We start from the raw sequence: 19,515 nt of genomic DNA, 5'->3' as shown, positions 1-19,515 counted from the left end.
AACATTCCTTAGGAATGTGTCCATAATATTCTAAAAACAAGGAACTTGGCAATAGTTTTTCATACAGAATTCTGCAAACAGCACTTTAGACAATTCTGCTAGTGTTTCAGAGGCACAAAGGGTCTTGGTATTGCTGGTATTCAGCTGTTCACCTCATTAAAAATGAATGATCATAGGCAAAGGGTATGGATTTATGAATTCAGTGTCTGGTGCCTTGGTAACCTCTAAACAATCAGAGTGATTATTCATTCTGTTATCAGGAAGATGGAAACTTGTGTGTAATCCCATTATCCAGATGCAGGGGAGGAGCTGCAATGAAGATATGAAAGAAACCGTACAACCCTGGAAGCAAACAAACACAAAAAAGTTTTGAGGCATGTCCCATCTAGTTCCTGTATTTCTCTGTTCTCAAAATATCAGGTGTGGAGGTTTTGTTTGTGCACATCCAGAGAACAAAACAAGAAACCCCCCCAATAATACATAGTTATGAAATGGCTGATTATGAAGCTATGGAGCTTTGCATGTAATGTTTACAATGTGCAAAGTTATATCATGTATAGGTAGGGCTGGCTGCCCAATGTTTTATCATTAAGTGGTTTTAAGGCTTTTTTTTAAATGATGGCTTACAGTTTTGTTGGTTTTTGCCTGAAATGTTCTTTATTAGGTGTCTGCTCTGTGATTGTTCCCCTCCCAGCCCTGCACCCCCCCCAAGCTTCAGCAACATGATTAAGCTATTAATTATATGATAAAGGAAAATGTGTAGGGTTTACAGTTTTGGAAATCTGCCAGTGCCATGCAGGAGGGACACAATATAAAACAAATGTCTGTCTTTACCCATTTTTCTTAATGCAAGTAAATTTTCATGTTCATTTTCCCCTTATCCAAAGAAATATTTATTCTTATATTGCCACATATAGCTGTGTTTGGCTGCTAAAACTGAAAGTGCTGCTGCTTTAGATTGCAGTTGCTGTCCTCTCATCTGTCACGGTAAGGGCTGGAGATGTTCTAGGATGCAGCTGCAGGTGGATATAAGACACTGAGCTTTCAGCCTCTGTTTGGTGTCAAAGAGAGTATTTAGACACTGCTTAGACTGCTAATTTAGCAAAGGTTGTCCTGTTGTCTTTATTGAACAAAAAACCCCAAACCTATTCTAAAGTCAATATAATAAATATTCTCAAATTTACCTGTATCCTGGTATATCCAGCATAAGAAAGTTCAGTAAAATCACCTCTAACTGATTTTCCCCCAGAAGTGGCCTTTCAAAAGCAATGTGCAAAGCTAAGCAGTAACAGCTGTGTTTCCAAACTTTCTTTCTAACTTTCCATTCAGAAATAACCACTAATTTTAGGTTTGTAGTTTGCAAATACTTCAAGTTAATGAAGAATATTTTTCTCCTCTTTTAAAAAAAGTCATAATGTGAAAGTCTCTTTGTCTAAGCTAATGGTTTAAATTCTTTGTAATCAAGAAGAGAAGTGAGTAGTTCTGGAGACTGACTCATTTCAGATGCTTGCTACAGAAGGATGTTCCTCTGGGTTGGTTAGAAGGAGGGCTGGGTGAGTTGTCAGGTCAGGTGGTTACATCTGACCTTGAAGATATTTATTTACATGCTGAGGGAAATGATTCCTGCTGTTTGCATGAATATTTTTCTTACTAAGTGTATTGATGAGATAAGAGGAGTCTGTTGGGAAGAGTGCCTTGAAGCAAGACATACAACTTATCACGTTTTAAAAATTTCTGCAGATCATTAAAATAACAAATGTAGTCACTTTTAAACAGCCTTTCTACTGACATTGCAAGACCTGATTTAGAAGATTTATCCTTCTACAATAGTTAATAATGCTGGAACACCCACATGAATGCTGTTTCACGGCTTTGCCCTAGCTCTTACAATGTCAGTTCTACAACTTCTATAAGAGAAATGGAGCCCTGAAATGAGCATTTCATTGCCTTGGAGGCCCTCACTTAGCTTTAAGTGCAAACTGAAATTCTACTTTGTTTATCTTCAAGATAAACAGATATTTTCTAAACTCTCTTTTAAGGAACCTTGCCTAAAATGTTTTAATTACCGTTTCTTATAACTTTCAGTAATTTTAAAGTAAACTTGTAAATTTTTATGTTTCCTGCAGGAGGGAGTTTGGGCAGTGAGGGAGAATTCTGTGGCTGCAAGAGTTTAGAAGGAGCTAGAGACCTGACAGTGCTCTGCAAGAATGCAGAAAAGTAGCATATGTTGATGAAAGAAAATAAGCCAGGATAACTTTTTCTCACATGGCTCTACCTCTCCAATCTGTTTCCTCTACCTGTGCCTATGTCATTTCCATTAAAGGCTGTGGAAAAAAGGCATCTCTATATTCTCTATCAATTATAAATTGGTCATCACTATAGTTGGCTGTCTCTCCTGGCCCTATGTTGCTGTTTTGTTTTTTTTTATTCTAGTCTGATTTTAAAATTATCTCCCTTTTTTCTTTTTTTCCCCCCCTTTCAGGAGCTCTACCATGTACCAAATGGGATGTCTCCAGGGAAGCTCTCTCATGGGATGGTCTATGGTGTTGTGCACCGAACTGACAACAACCATAAGAGAGAAATGGTGGTTTATGGCTGGTCAGCTGATCAGCTGAAAGAAGAGATGAATTACATTAAAGAAGTGAGTTACAGTTTCAGCTTCAACATTTGTCAAATATCCTTTCCATATATCCATGTAGAGCTGTGAGTGTATAATGGGATGGCTGCTGTCCAGCCCAACACCTGAATTTGAATTGGGAACCTCCTCAGAAGCTGAAGGCTTACCTTGTTAGCATTTGAATTGAGAAAAAATATGCTGTATATATACTTGGGAACTGTGCAGTCCAGACTCAAGGCCTCCCTGCCAAGTGGTGCTTGAAAATTCTTGCTGACAGGAAAAACTGTGTAAGCAGACACCTGGAAGGACAAACTCTCTCTCCTCTCTTCCTTTGCTTCCCCATCCCCAAACCCCCCAGGTTTGAAAAGGCTTCTAAATTAGGTGATGTAATAAAATCACTGGGGTATATTTTGGGGCAGCCTTAAAATAGTTAGCCTAATAATGATGTCTTTGTACTACTTTCTGTGTGCATGCACATTTATCATAATTGGCAGAAGCTCTCCTGAAAGACAAAAAATGTATTTCTGATGCTGCTTGAAATTTTTCTGTGCCTGAAACTCAGCCCATCAGTCCTTGGCTCTCAGGCTTTGGCAGTAACACCCTGATTACCCCAGGGCAAATAATTTGACCTTCTTTTTCCATCTACCCTCACCACCCATGGAACCATTGGTCAGTGGTTATCAGGTTACACTGATTCAAGTGCAAATGCAGTTGATATAAAGGGAGGAACACTGAGCCAAACCAGCAGTGTAAGAGACTGTAATTATGTATGGTCTTAACATCTGCCTGGTCTCTGTAACTATCAGCACTTGCTTCTTTCCCTCATTACTCACAGTTTGGGAGCTCCCCTCCCAGTGTTCACCACTCTCAAGCTTAGGGCCTGTCAGGGTATGTCACTACTGCAGTGCTGGCAAAGCACACAAACTGCCCTGGTGCTGTTTTCCTGCCTGAGTAGTTTCTCTGCCCTGTTGGGGTGGTGTCAAGGAACAGGTGAATTGTCATGCACAGGGCCAGCTCCCCAAACTCCACTATTCCTGGTACCTGGGCTAGATTGCTTAGGCTGGGACCATCTGTATAAACAGTATCATCTATAAGTTTCATAAAGGCATTTGATTTTTCTGACAACAGGTGAGAGCAACTCTGGAAAAAGTAAGAAAAAAAATGTATGGTGAATATGATGAAATGAAACGAAAAATACAGCAGCTTACAAATGAACTGAAAGTAAGTATCCACTCACTTGTAGGGAAAGCATATGGGAATAACTGCCCCGGTGTTATCTAGAAACTTTGCTTTTGCTTTAAAAGCAGAACAGAACTGATTTTCCAATTCACTCCAGCTCATTGGTTTATGTGACATCTGTAGTTTCCTTTCTTTCTTTATCTTTCCATCCAGGAAGGTAAAGCAGGACAGGGATACTTTTGCATATGAAATTACTAATTGCCTGGAAATTCTTGGAAGTAAAAGAATGACCTTGATACCATTGTCTTTGTGTATTCATAATTAGTGGAGATGTATGTACCAGGAAGCTGCTGGTGAATTAACTAAATAACGTTAATAGTTAGGAGTAATGGGTGACTTGGTGTCATTTCAACACACTTTGCTCTGTTTTACTGACTCTGTTTTTCAGACACTGTGGTAAAAGCAGTAGCAGTATTCTTTAATATAAAAGTGCTTGACAGTTCTAAAAAATTACTTACCTTTTTGTTCTTAATTGAACATTTCAGTGGTCATTTGATGACCTCTCTTTCTTCTGACACGCTGCTTTAGCAATAAAAGCTGTTGCAGTCTGTAGAAGTATCCTTCATATTAAACTGCTGAGTTCTTTGGTCCAAAAAATCTCCCTGAAAACTTGCTTTTGATTTATATTCAGCCTTGGTTTTGACAGCCCTCATTCAGATGAAGCTTTGGGAATTAAAGGTATTCTGATTTCAAGGGATTGGGATGCTGATTTGTGCCCTCCTGCCATCTGATTTGGAGGCTGTCAGTTCCCTGCATGCTGTATTAGTGATAAAAATCAGACCTTGCTGTAAACAGGTAGTTCTATTCTGTGGCAACTAGTCTCAAAAAAACAAAACAAAACAACCCCCCCCCCCCGAAAAAAAATCACCCTGATTTGAGAGGAAGAGGGAAAGAAAACTCAGTTGCTGTAAACTGTGTTAAATAGTTGTAATGCTGCTGACAAGACTCTCCCACCCAGAGTGCATGCAGGTAAATGCTGATTCAGGTGCAGTTTTGTTGTCTTTGCTGCTGATCTTTACTGAATAGCACTGGTGATATCCTGCACTTCCAGATCTTTTGTCAGACCAGTAGGAATCCTGCTTGAGTCAGAAATTCTTTCTTAATTAAGGGTTTCTGACCAGCTCTGACAGAATATCTAGTTCTGCAGCAAATTAGCAGTTTATGAAGCACTCGTGACATAAATGGCACATTATGAGACAACCCTCCCCTTTTTTAATACTCTAAACTGCCTGAAAGGAACCACAAGTGTTGTTCTATCCGATAAAATAAGCTTTTTGTTTGGTTGGTTGTTGGTGTTTGATTTTGTTTTTACATGACTGTCACCTTTTGCCTATTTGGGGACCCTGTCTAAAATCCTTTCTATACTCTTTGCTTCAGCTTTCAATCACTGTGCCTTTGTTCCTATCAATTTTCAGGAATACTTTTTTTTTCATAAAGTTTGTTTGAAATTTGTACTTCCAATATCCTGCCCTGGGCTTCTTCACCGCAAGGTCTTATCTTGTAACTTTCTTAATCCATTCAAAGCATTTCTACTTTTGTTTGTTTATCTTTACATGAGCACACATTTATACAAGGTTAACAGCAATTACTTGGCTTCTGCTCCCTATGCTGACCTAATCTGTGTATGGCTTGGTTACTGAACACTCCTTGTCCTCCATATGAGTCCCTAGTGTTCTTATGTTTTTATCAAGAAACAAATCTGATCCAACTAAGAATGTGAGTTGGGTTGGCCTCCATTAGTAACACTCTTTCCCTCTTTATTACTGGATTGTTTGTGATTATTTATGCTGTTTGGGTTTTGGTCTCTTCTTGAATGAAGTAATTTTGTGCCTTTTTTCCCCCTTCAGTTTTTAAGCATGTGTTTGGGTACATAACAGAAAATTACTAATTTTCACACAACAAAGCACTCTGACTTCTCCTCCTTGCTTCTATTGTTTCATCCTTAAGTCTTCTTGATGTTGCTTCTTTATGTACCTGATTAGTCAGTTCCTTCTTAATTAAGGCTTTTCTAGAGTTCACCCAAACCTTTCTAGATTTCCTTATTTCTTGCATTCTTCTGCTTCTCACTCTGTGACTTTTTACAATCTGCCTGCTCCATGTACACAATCCTTCTGAGTAGAGAGCTGCCAAGTGTCCTCTTGTCCTTTCAAAAAGAACAGCTTCTGCAGTGACTGCAGACTATCAGCAAACAGAGATACTTGTGCCTTATTTCTGTTAGCATTGTTTTGTTCTGTTAGCAAGTTTTGTTTGTTTGTTTATGAGGTGCAGGAATATCCTTGGAGGCCTGTACACTCCAAGCATCCTAGTACTGTGAAAATGAGCGTCGGGGTCTTTCTCTTCTGTAGCTCCCTTTGAAAGAATAGGTAAACTCGATAATTATTCTGTATAAAACTTTTTTTGTTTTTGTTTTGTTTTTTTTTGTTTGTTTGTTTTTTCCTGCTCAGGTGACAAATGCTCATCAGGAATCCTTAGAGACTCATGTGCGAGTGCAGGCGGCAGCCTTAGATAGCTTTAGCGAAATGAACAGCTCCTTGACATCAGCATCAATAGACTTGCAGGTACATCTTACCAGCTGTGTCCCAGCTGACAACTGCCTTTGCTAACGTGGGGTTAAAAGCATACCTACAACATGGGTGGCAGGTATAGATTCTAACACTGAACCAGACCATAAAGTACTGTCTTTGATATCTAAAGCAACTCCTTTAGGAAACTAAGAAAAAAAAGTTCCAACACCTGTGTTTAAAAAACCCATTAAAAAATAGTGTACAATAAAGAGATACTGATATGCAGCAGACTAATGCCACTAGTTGTGTCTCTACAAATTATCTGAGCTGAAAATGGGATCTGTTCTGTATAGTGCAAAATGATCCATCTCCTGACTTGTTCCTACCTTCAGTTGTTAACAGAAATGGGAGTGGCATGTTTGAACGCTAAACACTTGTGAGACTTTGCATACCTGTGAAATGTAGGGGGAGGGACAAAGTGGGAATGAATTTTCTTTTTTAAAGACTTTCAAATTCCCATGTAACTGAGCTGAACAACCTAATGTTCCTGCTTTCTTGATTGTCACAGTTTTTTTCAGTCTAGTGCCTTTTATATGTGTCACATGGCCCTTGGAGAGAAGAAGGGAAGATTATTCATACTGAAATGTATCCATGCTCCTTTCCTTTTTTTTTTTTTTTTTAATAGTGTTCCAGGACTTGATGTCACTGAGCACATTTCTCATGGAAATACCTTCTAACAACAACAAAAGCCATAATTTTAAATGTTAAAAGTTGCAAAACTGTTCACACTGCATTAGTACATCAGGAAGCTCTTTAAATGTCCTGCCTGTTTCATAATCTCTTGACTGTGTTAGTTCATCAAATTATTTCTGATTTTTAATATGTGGTTTGCCTCTTTCTTCTAGAAAACTCTAGTGGATGTTACATTGGAGAACACTGACATAAGGGAACAAATAAGGAATTTAAAACATACACATGAGCAATCTATGGAAAAGCTGAGAGAGAAGCAAAAGCAACTGGAAACAGCACAAATTGAAAATCAGTTACTGAAGTTAAAGGTGTGGTATATAAACTCCCCTAAAAATATTGCACAGTAAGGGCATTAGGAGTATGTTAAAATAATTCCTTAGCCTTATTTGTAAAGGATTCTTCATGCCCTCATCATTCCCTAGAGCTCACATATTTCTGTAAATCGATACTGGTTTAATAACAAAGAATTCCAGCTGATGACAGTCAGACTTTCCATAACATGGGATGTAACATAAGATTCAGGGATGTTGGCAGATGAAAATTCAAACCATTAAATGGTTATTAGCATCTTTTTCTATCAAGTGAAGGAGTATTATAACTCTACACAGTGCTATATGAATTTCTTTGATGTTGAGTTTGCTTGGCATTGCAGGTAATTTGTTAAGTCTTATGACCATGTGGTCAGCAGTACTGTAAGTATCTTGAAAAGAGAATTAAGCTATTTCTTTTAGAGAAATGCAAGGGAATAAAACACAAATTGTAAGGTTTTATATGCCAGAAAGCTTGACTGTGTTCTCCCCTCATCTGCCAAATGTATTCCTTTAATCTCAAAAAAAAATAAGCCCAGAAAACCCCCCCAAAAAAACCCAACAAACCCCCCACACCTTCTTCTACAAACCTTTGTTGCTCTTAAAATTGCTCAAAATAGACTAATTTGGATATAGTACTGTATCAGAATTTTAAAATTTTGAAAAATTTGTGAATTTTTTTGGACCAATTTGTGAAATTAAGGTGACTGCTGCTTTATTCATGTTTCATTTTGTCAGAGAAAATGCTTCTTTTGGCTGTCTAGTGACTTGCATTCATGCTTAATGATGAATGGCTAAACAAGAAAACATTAACATAAGTGCATTTCAAATTACAGTTCATGTTCTAGTTTCCTCTCATAGGTGAGCTTTACAGGCTGTAAAAGTCGGGCTATTTTGTACTTGCTGTTGTCAGCAGGAAATAAATAGAGGGGAAAAAAAACAAATAAAAGAGGCAAAGGTGATGCAATTAAGATTTTAAAACAGAAATTTGGACTTCACTATAATCTTAAGGACATGCATCAACAAGTCAGGGAAAGGTATGTCTGCTTCTGAGGGCTGAGAACCACAGCTTAAGTCTCAGCTCTACTGAATGTGTAAGGATTTGTTTATCTTCAAGCATGTCAAGGTCTGCAGAATACAATATACAAAAAGTCTAAATTTTGCCCTCAAACTTGCAGTTTTAGTACAAAATTAGTGAATAAAATACCTCATTACTGTCTTTGACAGTTAAATATAAAAGCATGTATCACAGGTGCCAAGACATCTGGGATTTAAATTCTAGGGGTGGATGTAAGAGGATGTGTGGAATCTGGGAGGTTAACAGTTGAAAAGCAGTAGCTACTGTACACCATGATTACATTCTGGATAGAAGAACACACCTATGAGGCTTATTAAGTAGGTTCAGTTTATTCATATAACCATAATAACTGAGATTGGAGATGTTGTTCATGAGTATTATAACAGATGCCCTGATACATCTGCCTTTTTATGCTTGTTTTTACTTTCCTCATTGCTCAAGCTTTAGACAAGGAAAGATGGAGAAACAGGGACAGAGATCATATTCCAGTTCAATGTATCTTAAGGAACCTGGGCTTTAATTATTGGCTTTTTCTGAATGATACGATTCTTTCAGGCTTCCTGAAATGTGGAATATTAATATAACTCCACTCCCTCACATAAAGTGCCCCAGGCTTGGTCTAGGTGAGATGACAAAGGGGGCTATTGCAGTACCAGAGGAGTCCTTCAGAGCTCAGTCCCTTTTCAAAAGGATGAAATGCAGTGTTGTTTTTGCACAGGGTAGTACACAAGCTTGTTTCTGCCATGCAAGATCAACACAAGGGTTTAAAAAAATCTTTCAGTTCTTGAAATGGAAAAAAAAGGAACCAACCCAAAACCTTAATCATCAGAACTATGTATTTTGTAGCTGTGGAAAGTGTAGTGATCAGCAGGGAACACTTGATTCTCTTCCCAGATCACACTATATTCCTCCTCTTCCTGTCACTTTTGTAGCACCCACAGGATTTCACTGTAACAGTGGCTGTTTCACAGCATCTCTAGGAAGAGATCTAAGTTCTGGACTAGTTATTTTACTTTGCTTATGTTGTGGTTTATCCAGTAGATGGGCTTAAGCTGTGAGTATCCTGTCTGGTGTTTAATCACCGAGGGTGTGTTTCAGTCAGTGTTTTCAGCCAACAGAAGGAGGAAATCCTGTCTCAGAATTACCATTCTTACCCTCTTCCCTGTAGCCCTAGTAAAGTTTCTGGTTCTGTTGTTAAAAATTAACCCTTCCACATCACTGAGAATATTAATTTTAATTTTAATTGTTCCCTGATCTGCTTTCCTCCATTGTCACCCCAGTTCTTGTGCCTACACAAAGAGCAGAATGTGAAAAACCAAGAGAGAGCAGGGAGGGGGTACTGCAATAACGTAATTATTGCTTTGAGTGTTTTCAATGGGGAAGCAAAGCAAGTGACTTGGAGGCTGTAAGGAAAGGGCTCAGTAAAGAGGCACTGCCTGACCTTGGATAAGCAATGAGCAAATGGGTTAAATTCAGACAAATTGAAACTTGATGAAACTTCTAGAAGTTGCAATGATGTGTGTGCTGGCAGAATGCTGTAAATGGTCTTCATGCAAGTGGAAATCTGCTTCAGCAATGTCAGATTTGTAACAAGGTGGAGCTGAAGCTCAGTGTTATTTTTACATCCTGTGAACTCTCTTTCTCCTGCTGCCAGCAATGCTGTACTGACTGATGGGTCAACTTTCCTCCCTCACAGGTGGAATCATCGCAGGAAGCCAATGCTGAAGTCATGAGAGAGATGACAAGAAAACTGTACAGTCAGTATGAGGAAAAGATGCGAGAAGAGGAACAGAAACATAAAGCTGAGAAAGAAATCCTCCTGGTATGTATAGCAAGCCTGCAAGAGTGCTGCTCAGCTTGGTGGTGTTTCTCAATCACTCAGTACCCCAGAGCTGACGTGTATTCCTTCACTTCTGTCTCTGTGACTAGTCATGCCATAGTTACTAACCTTTGCAAACTTCTGGGGTTGTAGGACTAAGAAAAGAATGTGTTCAAACATAGTAATGTTAATGATAATGTACATTTCAAAATTTGAAATGAAGTTATTTGGGTTTTTAACTTTTGATTCTCTAAAAAATAGAAAAATATAATGCCCAATTTTAGTGACAGTTTAGGAAGGAGAGGGGGAACAACCTCACTGGATGCTACTGGAGCAAGAACTCTTCCTGTTCTTTCGTTTCCTTTAGGCCCAAGGAAAACCTTTCTGTGAGCAGTTAGTCATTGCATTTTTTTAACTGATAGAGATGGATGATGATGGAGATGGAAGATAGATGCCCCTGTCTCTTTCTGTTCATATTGCTTTACATGTGAGGAAAGTACAAAACTAAACATGGCAAACTTCGGTGTTTTAAAAATTGTCTTCTGCAACAGCATATTTTTCTTAGCTGTTACTTCACAGCATCCTCAGAAGAGAAAACAAATATCTAAGAAATGGGTAAAAGTAAAAGCTATTAGCCTGACTCTGTAGCCTAAAAGAAAAGAAAAATTAAAATTCCTCATTAATATATTAGGTGCTAATGTGACTGTAAATGTTCTTATTTGAAGGAGGAAACAAATCGCCTTCTGAAGGCTATTGAAGAGGCCAATAAGAAGATGCAAATTACAGAAACCAGCATCCAGGAAAAAGACCAGAGAATTGGGGAGCTGGACAGGCTCATTGAACGCATGGAAGTGGTATGAGAGTCAGCTGATTGCAGCCTTTAAAGGAAGTGCACCAGTGCATGGAGGAAATTTAACTTCTTGTTGTTTTTCTGCTGCTCAGTGACACACCATTGCTGTTTGTATCTTAGTAATTGTATTCAGATCAGAAATGGACCTGGGCTGCCACAGATACACTGTGATGAAGTGGTTGTTCTATCTTTCTAGTTCTCTTTACAGTCAGGGCTAAAGTGTCAACATTTCTTTAGGAAATGAATGTTACTTTAAAGAAGGAATTCAATAAGACCATTCAGTCTCCCTTTGGTGTGCAAAGTCTAAGCCTAATCAAGTAAAAATCATAAATGATCCAAAATCAGTTACAAGTGTTGCTGTGGTAGGTCCATGGAGTGCATGGAGCTCCACCTGGGGATGGATGAGGAGCTGACTGAGAGCTTATGGATCAGGATCAAAGGGAGAGCAGGGACAGGTGACATTATAGTGGGGATCTGTTACAGACCACCCAGCCAGGGAGGCTGAAAGGATGAGGCTGTCTACAGACAGACAGACAGCTGAGGCTGTGTACAGACAGATGGGAGTGTCTCTCACAAGCCCTGGTCCTCATGAGGATCTTCAGCCACCCTGACAGCTGCTGGAGGGACAGTGCAGCAGGGCATAAGCAACTGAGGTCCCTGGAATGTGTTGATAACTTCCTTTGGAATGTGTTGGTAACTTCCTTCTCTGAGTGACAGAGGAGCCAACGAGGAGAGGTGCTGTGCTGGACCTTGTTCTCTCCAACAAGGAGGGGCTGGTGGGGAATGTGCAGCTCAAGGGCAGCCTTGGCTGCAGTGACCATGAAATGGTCTTGGATGTACTTTGGTATTTCTCATTTCATTCAGTAGCAGTCATCTCGTTATCTTTTAAATATTTGTGCCTCACTATCTGAAATGCAGGAGCAGAGAGAATTTTAGTCAGTGGAGTGAATGCAATCTTCTGTTCTTACAAATGAAGTGGGCTTTTTCACCATTTTTATTTCGGTATAGTACATGTTTAATCTCAGTATTTTACTGAGAGATAGGTTTTTATAAGCCAGTTGGCTTGACTGGTTAGTCTAATGTGCATTGAGCCCCCTTTGTCTAATACTTGCAAATCTGTAGGTAGAATTAGTGACTACAGTGAGAAATCATTCAGTTTAATATCCCCCTTTAGTGGCTCCATTAACTTCATCTGGGCTTCAGCCTACAACTTGTAAGTGTTACACAGTGAATAAAGGATTGCAATGTAGTTCACAAGTACCAATGAGTTTCTTCACATTAGTTATTTAATTTGCTCTTATCTGGCTGAGTACGACTGAATGCCTCTTAACTTCCCATTAAAGTGGATAACAGATTTACTTCTCTGTTAACTTGTTTTGACTCAGTCCCCGAGTCCTCATAGATCTTCACAAGCACTGTGCTGCTGAGCACTTAAAAATAATCAGGAGTGTTTTGGGGGAAGAAAATACAGCAACACCTTTTATCTCAGCCTTGGACTGAGAAATCTTTTTGGAGAGATAACATGGACAATTTGACATTTATGTAGTTAAAGATTTTGATGACTCATCTTTTTATTAAAAAAATTCAGTTTCAAGTACAGCCATACATCTTCAAATAGAAAATTGAAAACTCTGATCTTATTTCCATGCATAGCTGGGAATTTGGTTTTATTATTATGCACTCTGTGCTCCTTGGCTGTAGGAAATGCATGAATTTTGGTTAATCAGTTTCTATTTTAATTTCACAAATGATGTTTTGAATTGCAATGAAATATGCTTTGTGAAGCCTTTACATTTTGACACATGGAGAACTGAAGGATAACATTTCTTGTTTAGGAGCGTCAGCAGCTGCAAAAGCAGCTTGAATTGAATGAAATACAAATACATGGAGCGAAATCCGAAAACAACTCCGACAGTGAAAGGTGAGATATATCTTGTCTGTGGAACTTGTAATATTGCTAGGAAACTTCAGGGGATGGGTTGTTTTTGAAGACGTCAGTTTTACTTTTTTTAACTTAAAAACTGGAGTCTGATAGGGATTGTTTACCTCAACAAAGGTTTATTTACATGTAAAATACCAAGATGAATAATTTTTGCAACAAAGCAACAAAACCTTCATGCATCTTTCCTGAAAAGTTTTTTGCAGATATGCAGAGTACATTGTAGATAGAACAAGCTGTGGCATATTTGTGGATTGCATTTTTCTTAAATCTGCATTCCCAAATTCAGCACAGTATGATCCTGACTGTGAATACTTTCATGGTCTCCTTCTGGACTGCTCAACAGAGTATTAAATGACAAGACATTCTGTATCCTGTATTAAGCTGTAGGACATCCCCTTTGTAAATATGAACTCTTGGGGAGAGCAGGAGTTTTGCATATAACTGCCAGGGGTGTCTCTTTTGTATAAAAGAGGTAGAGGGGGAAATAGATTTGAGTCTTGGAGGGGCAGGTCTGATGATTCTGCCCACAGGTGGCATGGACATCCATAACTACTTCTTTGAGTCTGACAGAGCACCATGACCAGGCAAAAGAAAGCTTCAAGCAAAGTCAGAGGCCAAGTTCCAAGAGAATTCTATCCAGCACTGAAGTAGAGTAGCTGCAGTTGGAGTGAAAATTGTATCTGCCACTCAAAGGTTTATAGGACACTGCTTGAGCGGGTAAAGATAAACCAGAGACTGAATAACTGTACTTGATTACTACTTATGGTTCTGTGGCACCCAGAAATTCAGTTTCAAGGTTTTTGGCATCCTGCTGTTCTTTAGGAAGTATAAACATAAAAGGAGGTCCCTGCTGAGAGCCTCTCACTGCGTGCTTGTGTTGATCTGTGACCAGGTTCTCTGGTGTCAGGGCAAGAATGGCTTTTCACAGCAGCCTGTTAAAATAATAATTTAAAGTGAACAGATGTTCAGCAACATAGAATATGGAGATGAAAGATAATTGCTTTCTTCCTTTACCTCTGAATAACACAGACTCTTCTTGCTTCAGTGAATCCTTTTCAGCGTGAAAAGTTACACTGCAGTGAAAGGGTAAAGGCAATGCTGAGGCAGGAATTTGTGCAATGCAAGCAAGCTCACAGTTGCAATCTATGCTATGCAAGCAATGAATCTATGTTCAGGTGATGCTGAAGTCTCTTCTTAACTTCTCTTTACCTATTTGCACCTGAGCAGACACTTGATCTCCACCTGAGGATGGATGTCTGTTCCATTTCTCTATTGCTATCCATGCTTAAAATTCTGAATCTCTCAATGAGAGGCTAAATATGTGTTAAAATTCCAATCAAAAACACAAATTGCAGTTGAGACCTTAATACTCACAACTGAAAAAGCTGCAGCAATTTTTGAATTTTTTGGGTCCTTGTCAAAGTGCTGCAGTTAAATTTCTGTAGAGTGCTTCACTGTTAGTAGAGACTTTTGGGGGGAAACAGGATACAATTCAGTCATTCACTGGAATCATGTCTTACAGTTTGCCATCTGCTGCTTTGTCTCAGAATGGTAGTTCTATTTGCAGCTTCAACAGTTTCTTCTGCTGTGCACAGACCAAGATGAAAAAAGCCTTTTTGTTTTTGATTCCCCTCCTCCACTTCTCAGATTCTATCCAGTCCTGAACCTCAGAGTACAGAAGTTTATTTTGTAAGCAAGTCATTGTGTTCTTTGAAGAATTTTAAGAACTGTACATTCAGATAAAAATGGAGTCTCCCATGGCCAGCGAGCCAAAAATTTATTAAAAAGCTTCACTCCTGTTTCTTTGCATATTCTAAAACTACTTTTCTGACAAGCTGACAAACCAGCTTGGGGCAGGAATTCTGTGGGTGTTCAATTTCTGTGTTAAAGAGTGAAATGCAGGATCTATCTGAAGAGTCATGTACAAACTTAAAAACAGTCACAATTCCTGCTGACTGTTGATGAGTTAATACCACTCCAGTTAACATTCTGCTGCTGTTGGCAGCTCTGCCAAATTCTTGACTCAAGGCTTTCCTGCAGTAAGACAGCTTTGAAAGCAGACCTGCTTCCTGGCTTTTATTCAGTATACATTTCCAAAACGTTTGTAGGTGGTATTAAGTCAGGCTAAATGTGTCTTTCTAATGATAAAGATCTAGTTGTCTAAAAGCCTTTCACTTAAAGGTAAAACACACCTTGAGATGAGTTTTGTCACCTTGTTTAATTGTCAGCACTTGGGGCTCTGAGTAAGAGTGCCAGTATGCAAGACAAAGGTGAGTAAACTTGGGTGGGGACAGGCACTGGGACTAAGATTACCATTAAAACGTACTTTGGACAAATTGACATCTGTCGGTGGAATTTGACTCGCCTGTCCTGATTTATGGTGAATTATGGGGATTGTTCTTGTTTTGCTTCTGCTGCACAGCTCCCCACTTAAATGCTTGACTCTTGCATGCTTTGCTAGGTCCCAGCACTTGGAGGAGGTCGCAGCCAGCCTGAGAGAGCGAATCAAGCATCTGGATGACATGGTGCACTGCCAACAGAAGAAAGTCAAGCATATGGTCGAGGAGGTGAGATCTAGTAAAACAACTCTGAGTATTTGGGGAGCACTGATTCTTCTAGTAAATGTTCCAAAGGGAACTCTGTCCTGTGTGCAGTTTCCTTATGGCACCTTAGTTACAATGGAATATGAGTTAAGCTTCTGGAGGGAGTGAAGCAGAAAGACGGGGTGAAAGCAGTTTAATCCAGTGGCTGCAGGTTGTGAACTGTGATCTTTAGGCTGACACTAATTCTGGGACTTTTTATGGTAGTTCAGGAAATGCAACATCCAACTTGCAACTCAGTTTGAACCATTCAGAGGGTACCTGCTGACTACTCATTAAAGATCTCCTTCCTGTACAGAAGTGAAAGGCAAAACCTGACCTTTAATGTTTGTTCTTTTGGTTTTGGAGGGTTTTGTTTGTTTGGTTTTTTTATTTGTTTCTGTTTTCCCAATGTGTTTCCTCACAGATATAGGCCTGCAAACACAGTTTTTCACCACTGGTCTTTTTTTACCCTGGTCTTAGGACACCATCTTAGCTGATATCATTTCCTGTAAAATTTTAAGTGGAATTTTGCTGGATAGCTGCTTCAAGTTACAGGCTACCTATATGTCAGGAAACTGTTTCACAGTCAGAAGGCTTTAATTGCAAACATTTCTGTTTCTCCAAATGGATGAAAGAATGACGTGGAAATAGGTAAATTAAGTTTAAATTGGAGCTTTACAAGGCAGGCTAAGAGTTCTATTACACAAGCCTTCCTATTCCACAGAGGACAGGCCTTCATTAAAAATCTTTTATTTGTATTTGGACATCTCACATTCATAAAATCATATGTTTGGAAACCACTCAAATCTAAGGCATTCTTTCTGCATTCATGAAGTGCTGTTACAGGATTTCTGATTAGACATGGTTGTTTCATTTTTGTCAAGTTGGTATTTATATATATATTTACTTATATCTGTTTTGTTCTGCAAGATTCTTATGTAGCCCTGCTGCATGATCAGATGTGTGATACACAGAAGGATTAAAGTTCTTCTGTCATATCAGACATATAAAGTCTTGAGGTTTTGTTTTTAGCTCAGCTTGCCACTGTCACTATTTTCAAGCATCATAGCTGGTCTATAACTGAACTAACAATCTTTATACTATGGTGTTCTATTAAGGAAAACTTCTCCAATCTAATAATTCAGTCCATCTAATTAATGGATTATAGGAACAATAATTTAATCTGTTTTGTATCTCTGTGCACCAGCCATCACATTATGATTTTTTTCTGTTTGTTCTCAAGAAAAGTTCTAAAGGACTTGTCACTTTGTGATACATGTGGCAACCCAGATGATTCTAGTGATATAGGAGGATGGTGGCCTAAATTTTGCCCTTTATTACTAAATATATTTTTAAACTGCTGGATGTAACTTGACCCCTAGTGGGCTACATTGGTATAACAAATCCTTCCAGCTCTGTTGGATGTTTTGGCAAAAAATCGTGTATAAAGCTTGAGGCAATGATTATGATTCCACAAATATTAGCTTTAATGGGTCAGTTTAGCTTGCTGATTCCTTGTAATGTATCTCTGCTCGTGCCTTCATATACACAGAAAGCCCTTCTAGATTGCCTGGTTATCATTTAACAAGGACAGTGTTAGGTGACCAAGTCACTACTGACCTGTCAAATATGTCTAATTTTAATTGATGTCTGCCTGCTTTTCAAAACCAATTAAGCCTCTGTGTAAATTCTTGACTGCCATGTAGCCATAGGGAATATTTTTTTGCTATCTGCTTTAGTCCTTGTGTGTTTCAGTTTTTCTTTTAATTCAGTTTCCTTGAGAACTGCATGAACATCTGTAGCTACATCTGTTTTCACTAGTGAGCTGGCTAAAGACTCCTGTACCAGAAGTTTGATCAGGTCAGATGGTACCAAATACATTAGGCATTTAATTAATTGGTGGTTTGGTTTTTTAATTTTGTTCTGTTTGTGGCTTGTGTTTGTGCTGTGTTTGAGGGAATACCCACAATTCAGTTGGCATGCACTATTTTAAACTGAACTCCTAATTAGAGGCCCTAAAATTAGCAGCCTTAGTAGTGTAGAGAAGAGTAGCTGTCCATCATGGGGAAAGAGAAAAGGCATTGCAGATGTGAGTGCCCTCAGCTATCCAAGCATGTGGTGTTTTTCATGATTTTGTGCTCTTTTCTATGTAATATTTGATAAGTGTTTAGGTGTATTTTAAGCAACACTTGCTAACTATGTCATAGAAGCTGAGAAATCTTCAACAAAAATACTGAAAAGGAATGCTATCTGAAGAGCCTGTTCTAAGTTAAAAACTAGTGAGTAGCAGCACTAAAAATACTTTCTAGAGTAAATAGGGAAGATTGCACTACTATTTAAGTCCCAGAAAACATGTACATCAGGCTATATTTAAGCACATACCCCCTCTACACTAAACTGATTGCAAAATGTAATGGGGAAGAATACCTAGAAAGCTGTCACAAAACCCTGTTGTGTTACTCATTATTGCAATACTTTCATGCTTCGTATCTGTAAAATAACATGCCATCTTAGGATTTATGAGGGTATTATAATGATTGATAACTTGTGTTTAAATAATTGAGAAAGAATGATCAAAGCAGTGAGAAATCTTGCTCTCTGAAATGCTGAGCTGCTCTGTGGTATGAGAGTAGACCAAGAACAGGCTGACCTGGGAAACTCAGGAGAGAAGTGTAAAGAAAGGAAATAGGCAAAATTATTGGCAGTGCTTTTGTTAGAAGCTGAAACATGAACAAGCTACTGCATGAACTACTGGGTGAGAAAGATGGCCAAGCCTGTGCTTGCTTGACTACAGGATGAGCTTTGTTTGTATTTATCTTAGTATCGTTGGACACAAATCTGAAATACAAATAATGGGTTTATTCTTTCAGTGTAAATCACGGGTTTGTGCTGTTGCCATCTCCAATTTAGACAAATTGGAGAGATGAACATCACTGCAAAGGGGTGCTAAACAAACAAGATATACTGCTTCAAACTGATATGGAGAGCTGTCAGAATTGAACAAGTACTGAAATGAATCTCCTGGCTGAAAAAAATCACAAAATAGATTGTTCTTCGGGCCTTTTAGGGAAAGATGATGGATCACTTGCAAGCGACAGAAACAGGGCATTCTTGAAAAGAGCTGCAAGCAGTCAGGAGGAAGTGAAAGAGAAGTTTTAGAGTGGAGTTCTGTGATGCACTAGGCTGTTTCAACACCTCCAGTGCTGTTCTGATGGCATTTGAAATGTGTTAGGAGATGGTGGTCAATCCTAACTTAGGCGTGCAGGAAAGGGGATGCTGGCAGAGGAGCACCAAATGTAGGAGGCCGTGGAGGGAAAGAGCATTTAACACCTTCCTCTTCATAGGTCCCATCTTGTTGGTACTGAATGCAGTGGCCATGTGATCTAGGGAATTGAGCCCAGGCAGAGAAGGAAAATCACAACTCAATGTGCATATACTCCTTGGCAAAGACATCATTTGCTTCTAATTTTTTTTTTTCCTGAAAATGAATCCTTCTATCTTAGGCATTAATAGAACATTCTTCAACTTGATCTAGTCCAACCAGTCATAAATTAAATAGTAGCACAGGAAGGAACTTTCAGAAGAAAAATAAATGGAAGAAATAAAATGGAAGTGTGCTGGTGTTGGTACTTTCAGCATCTCTGTGTGTTAGGTCTGATTCATATCCATTTTTCAGCCTTGTAGGGATTGTCTGCTGTGAGAGCCAAGACTGCAGCCCATTAAGTGCACCAGCTGAGCAGAAAGTCATAGTCTGCATAGTCTTAAAGCCTCATGTTCTCATTAGAGAGGTATTGCAGATGATTTAAGGCTGACAGATTTATCCCTG

General features: G+C 38.9%; 1 protein-coding gene across 4 annotated transcripts in view; it reads left to right on the top strand.

Annotated features, from left to right (window-relative positions):
- Positions 1–19,515, top strand: part of MYZAP (myocardial zonula adherens protein) — a 59,174-nt gene that overhangs the window by 17,740 nt on the left and 21,919 nt on the right. For all 4 annotated transcript variants that reach the window (XM_064668232.1, XM_064668231.1, XM_064668230.1 and 1 more), the window contains 8 exons: positions 2,483–2,641; positions 3,746–3,838; positions 6,301–6,414; positions 7,266–7,418; positions 10,193–10,318; positions 11,041–11,169; positions 13,001–13,086; positions 15,569–15,674. In XM_064668232.1, coding sequence (XP_064524302.1) covers positions 2,483–2,641; positions 3,746–3,838; positions 6,301–6,414; positions 7,266–7,418; positions 10,193–10,318; positions 11,041–11,169; positions 13,001–13,086; positions 15,569–15,674 — 966 coding nt within the window. The remainder of the gene's footprint in view (positions 1–2,482; positions 2,642–3,745; positions 3,839–6,300; positions 6,415–7,265; positions 7,419–10,192; positions 10,319–11,040; positions 11,170–13,000; positions 13,087–15,568; positions 15,675–19,515) is intronic.

The sequence above is a fragment of the Pseudopipra pipra genome, chromosome 12 (genome assembly GCF_036250125.1).
Source record: "Pseudopipra pipra isolate bDixPip1 chromosome 12, bDixPip1.hap1, whole genome shotgun sequence".
In the NCBI taxonomy this organism is placed as follows: Eukaryota; Metazoa; Chordata; class Aves; order Passeriformes; family Pipridae; genus Pseudopipra; species Pseudopipra pipra.
The sequence above is the reverse complement of the archived record's forward strand: the minus strand, read 5'-3'. Positions and strand labels throughout refer to the sequence as shown.